The sequence below is a fragment of the Sinocyclocheilus anshuiensis genome, unplaced genomic scaffold, assembly GCF_001515605.1.
Source record: "Sinocyclocheilus anshuiensis isolate Anshui unplaced genomic scaffold, SAMN03320099.WGS_v1.1 scaffold679, whole genome shotgun sequence".
Lineage (NCBI taxonomy): Eukaryota > Metazoa > Chordata > Actinopteri > Cypriniformes > Cyprinidae > Sinocyclocheilus > Sinocyclocheilus anshuiensis.
The window spans coordinates 415,704-421,231 of record NW_015552592.1 but is presented as its reverse complement, the minus strand read 5'-3'; the positions used below and the strand labels follow the sequence as shown (position 1 = coordinate 421,231).

Here is a 5,528-nt window from a genome sequence, read left to right as displayed (position 1 = left end):
AATCATACTTGGTTTGACTGACATGGAGAGAGGAAGACAGAACTATTTTAAACTACTGTGTAAATTATTTCTTTAAATAATAAAGTAATTTTCTTTTCTTGGCTGCACAGTTAAGTAGAAATTAAAAGTTTATTTCAACACCATGGTCATTTTAAATATCATCATATGCCGTAAACAAATTACCTACAGTAAGACATTGCAAAAATACAAAAATAATGTAATTTACTCAGTGAAATTTAAATGCTTGGTTAAATATGTAATCTCAAAAGAGAATTCTACGTAAATAATCCTAAAGCACGCACAATCTCATGTACAAATAATATAAATATTTACATACATTCAACATGAATGCAATTTTATTCTTGGTTAAAATTAAAGCGCAATGAACTGGTGTTATGTTGCTTTGAAAAACGTCCCCAATCCAGACATTTTTAGACTGGAAAAATCTTTGTTTTGAACATTGCTTATAGATTTACAGGAATATAATTTTAGTATACCATACCTTGCCCAAAGGGGCTTTAACAAAACTAATAGATTCTGATGTATTTTCAAGATCAATCAAGATGACTGGTGTTCAAGTGGGCATTTTTGCAAAAGGTTCATTTTTAAATGGTAAAGAATCTGTGCGTCACTTTTTTTAAGGGACTGGTCCAAACGAAAACAATATTTCTGAAAGATTTTTTGCTTGACTGGTCAAGAGATGATTAATTTCTGTCTTTGTATTTGGTTTAGAGTTAATTTTAATCCACATCCAGAGGCTCCATGGGCATTGTGACCCGTCTAACCTCACACTCGATTCCAGGCCTCATTGGCACCTCTAGTGGTGGCGTCGGTTCCTGCTCTTGCGGAGCTCTTGAACATGCTTCCATTTGCCATTCTGTTTTTGCTTCTTCTCTTTGTGCCAGAGCGTTTCGCAGTACTCATCCAGAGAGCGCACAGGAACACTCAACCTGCGCAAGTAGTCCTTATAGCGCTGACGAGGTTCGGTCACAGGCGGATTATCTGATGATTCCCGTGTAGCAGGTTGGTGTGCTTGGATCTGCCCGCGGTCCAGGACGTGAAGAGAGAGGTGGAGGAGGGTACGGGTGAAGCTGTGCTCCTGGGAGGTGCAGAAGTATGAACCTGCGTCGCTACGCTGGAGCCAACGAATCAGCAAACCTTGCTCGGTTATCAGCACACGCTCATCTGGTTTGATCTGCAACAAATACACAGAATTACTGATTCTTTCATAAAAATCAACCATATCAACAAATACTTTCTTGGACACACACAACAGCTTAATCACAGCCAAACAGTGATTTTATGTGTCACTTGCTGGGTTTATTCTCATAAATCATTCTGCCCAGGATCCCACAGCGAGACTCCTTCAAGGTGAGAGATCAGTCTTTAACCTTGCGCTCCATTTCCTGCTGACCTCACATTACACCATCTGATTGATCATTAGAATCTAATTAGATAAATTAAACAAGCTGACCACATGTTAATGTTAATAAGGGAGAAAGACAGAAGAAAAAGGGGGCAGAGTAGTGTTATGCCCTTGGTCTTGTGATTTCAGGGTCTACTTTCAGCTTAAAGTGTTTGCATGATCTATTGCACTGATCTATATCCAAGGTGTCCATCTTTCTGGTGACCTCTGACATAGGAAGTGCTCTGTGTTCACTGCACACAAACCTGTTTGTGAAATCTGGTTAATTCATATGAATCAAAAAATTGTTCGTCACTTTGATTCACTTGATTCATCATTTAAAAAGTCCCTGTGTTTTTTTTTTTTTTTTAAGTGCAAAAAAAAACATCTTCCAAATCAGGTCTTTACCCATATATGATAAACCTATAATAACGATTTATATTTTAGAAGTGCCTGGACAGATTTCACAGGAAATTTCATATTATTATTCATTATTCATATTATTTGCATGCTATTTGCCCATCTGTGTAACATTGTGTTCCTACACAGAAAAAAGTAGCTCAGCCTCAGGCTGTGGGTAGCGTGAAGCTGAAAGTTTGTTGTCATAACAAACAAGAAAAATTGACCATGGATCATTCAAAATGACAAATTTTCAAAATGTTTGTAAAAACAGCAACAAAAAAAGACGAGATGTTCTATATCCATCTGTGCACTGGTGCCTCGAACCACATTTATCCATGCAACGTTATTTAGTAAGAGTCATGCAGATTTAGTTTTAAATCATAATGGGTCAAAGTTATACAGTGTAGTTTTAAAGGCTGCTGATGTCACAATCTTTTTGATTTAGTTGTATAAATAAAGCAGATTTAGCTTTGACACAATCTGTATTATTAAAAGCGCTATATAAATAAAGGTGACTTGACTTGACTTGACTTTATTATAAATTTAGGTTCAAGGCTGATGCACTTAAGCAAAGAAAGATCTCTTTTCACAGATTTCGATTTAGTCAAATTAATCAGTTTTGCTGAATCATTTAAAATAACTGATTCAAAATAACAATTTATTCATAAATCAGTCATCTCCACCATTTTAAATCATGCTAATATTTTCTAATATTTTCTTTCTGTAAATATCAGTTTTCCATCTCTTCACCTCCCTTCCCTTCCGTTCCAGGCTGCTTATTCTTTCTCTCTTAAATTTTTTTCTGTTATCCGTGTTTTTGAGCCTACTGATTTCTCCTGCTAGTCATGCTGTTGTCGTGGACTAAATCAATACAGATGTGCAATAATAAGAGGAGGGAAAGAAAGCTTCAAAGCATACTGAATCCCTGTAAAACGCACACAAACCGCTTACCGCTGCATCGTCTTATGCTAATCTCTCTGCCATCTAAAGGACGCTTCAAGGAAATGCAATAGCCATAATTGCACCAAACAACTCTTTATATACTTGCATTTTAAATTTGGAGTGTGACTTTTAAGTGATACCTTGCAGAAACGTGCCAGGAATGAGAGGAAATAGGGCGGTTTCGCACTGTCTGCAGCACCTGTGACAGCTGGAACTAAATCAGAAAGGCTAAGGGCACATGAGTGTCAAGATGAAACGCGTGTGTATGTCATGGAGATGTTCTGGTGTGTGGGTGTGTTTTAAGTGAATGTGTGTGTCTGTGTTTCGTATATCGGCAGTATATCACGGCGTGTAACTCCCGCTGAAGGTTTTATTGGAGGGCAGGAGGAAACTGGCCTCTGATCACAGATGCAGGTTTAAGTGCAGCATCGGTCTCAGTGCCGGGTCAAAGGTATTAAAACCATGATACGAGGCCTCTGTCTGTCTGCGGCCCCTCCGCACACTGCTGGGTCTGGCTGTGGGTTTTGAGAAAAAGAGAGAAGGTCTGGAACCTTCAACACAGGATCTGTATCACATCTCAAACACTAGTTGGCCTGCCGGTGACCCACAGTCCTATGGGAAATTATATTTAGTTGTAAAAAGAGGGTAGTGAAGAGCGTGGAAAAAATGGGTAGAGGGATGGAGGGAAAAAGAGGGAGAGAAGGCATGAATGAGTGAGAACAGCCCTGTTTAGAATTGGTAGTCAATAACAGGTTCTTATTCATATTTTTTAAATAATACTGGCAAGATTTTCATGACGTTTGGTTCTGTTAATAGTTCCAGAATGTCAGCTTGTCATAATAAAATATGCTGCATACTTAATGCTTTTAAACTTTAGACTAAAACTTCGCTGTTGTCATGTCGGCCCTGCATCATTTGGATTTTATTTGAAATATCACCTTTTCAAAAATGTAATTATTCATATTACTTCGAATTAGCATACAGTAAATCTGTTAATCGTGAAAACAATTCAATTGAATTAGTTGAACATGGTTCAAATATGGCTAGATCAAGCAAGATTAATTTAGTTTTAAAATGTATGAGATTGGTTTTCATAATAATTTTGATTTATTGATGATAAATATATAAACCTAGTTAAAGCATATTTAATACACATTCAGGGTATTAGCACTATGACTTGAGTCAAGTCAAGTCACCTTTATCTATATAGCGCTTTTAACAATACAGATTGTCAAAGCAGCTTTACAGTATTAAATAGGAAAATAGTGTGTGATAATGCAAAAGGACAACAGTAAACACTCAATTTTCAGTTAAACTTACTCTTTCTTGTTTCATTTATGCAATTAAAATACATAAATCTTAACATAGGCCTAATTATTTTTAAGAGTGTATCACCTGTGCATGCCTTTAGACTTTTTTTTTTTTTTTTTTTTTTACAACAAAATCAATCCAAGTCAGTTTAGGCATTTTTTAAGAATTACGTAACAAGTTAATTGTTTTTATAGAATTGTTAAAGAGCTAAAATCAGAATTAGAACCAGAATAAAAAATTTCTCTACAGTTCCCATCCCATAGTTCTCTTGTTATGTTCTCATCTATGTGGGATATGAAGGGTCCATTCTGTTATTGCAACCAGATATCTGTTTACTCTGATTCGATAAACATTCACACAAACACCCAAGTGCTGTTTTCTCTTCTATCATTCATTATTGTCTTTTACAAGGTGAAGTGTGGGCTGATATTTTAAGATTGCACCACACGTGTGAGATTGTGCGTGTGTTGCAGGTGTTTTGGGCAGCTGTGTGGTAGGGAGTCGTTTTGTGCTGTGGGAAAGGCAGGAGAAAGAAAGGAGGAGAAGAAAAGCAGGAAGGGAAACTAAAACAAAACAAATGCATCATAGCAGGAGTAATGTTTACTTGAGATGTGGGACAGCAGGATATTTCTAAAAGCAGGAAACGACACGTTTTTTCTCGAATTGCATCTACCCTGTGACATTTGTGCTGAGATTTGTCCTTCTGCTGCCTCCCCAAACGGGTCTTCAAATCTCCTTCTGCTGCCTCCCCAAACGCGTCTTCAAATCAATTCTCTCTCACACACACACACACACACACACACACACACACACACACACATACTCCTGTTGGGACTAATTGTTGTGGTGATGGATCAATAAAAGGATATGCTGATCTACCACTCCAGAGTCAGGTCTTGGCCCCCGTCTATTCATCACAGCTAATAAAGACAAGAGACACCCATGGCACAAGGTTAAATTGACCTCTGTATCCGCACTATGAACTTTCCACTTCACACATAGCTCCATTACTACTCACTTGAAAGGACTGCTGTTCACAAATGCTGCATAAATCTGTTTTAGAAGATAGCACAAATATACTCCCTCGGGCAGTTTAAAGGGACAAAGGTATCTGAAAGATGAATGTATTTGTTTCTAAAGTAAGATATGCATGTCACCCAGGTGCGTGACACACCATTAGAAACTCATAGTTCAGCATCACACACCATGATATGGGTTAAAATGAGAGCCAACTTCTCTCCAAAACGGTGCCAGTCTGAGCGTTTTGCAATAAAGAAATAAAAACAACTAAACTTAATCATTTATGTTACAATTCTGACATAAATGCACATTGTTCTAGAAGGATGGCAAATTCATGCCATACCTTTTACACATTTACTCGAATTGTTATGCAGATAATACAATTTGTAAGGAAAAATGCATTAAATAGCGAGGTATTTCTGGGGAAACTTTTTCAAAGGAAAACACA

At 37.3% G+C, this 5,528-nt stretch overlaps 1 protein-coding gene across 1 annotated transcript in view; it reads right to left on the bottom strand.

Moving 5' to 3' along the window:
* Positions 1-214: 214 nt before the first annotated feature.
* The window catches only part of LOC107665541 (semaphorin-3D-like), a 46,807-nt gene continuing 41,493 nt past the window's right edge, over positions 215-5,528 (bottom strand). Inside the window, exon 18 of the mRNA XM_016456456.1 lies at positions 215-1,195. Coding sequence (XP_016311942.1) covers positions 818-1,195 — 378 coding nt within the window. The 3' untranslated portion in view covers positions 215-817. The remainder of the gene's footprint in view (positions 1,196-5,528) is intronic.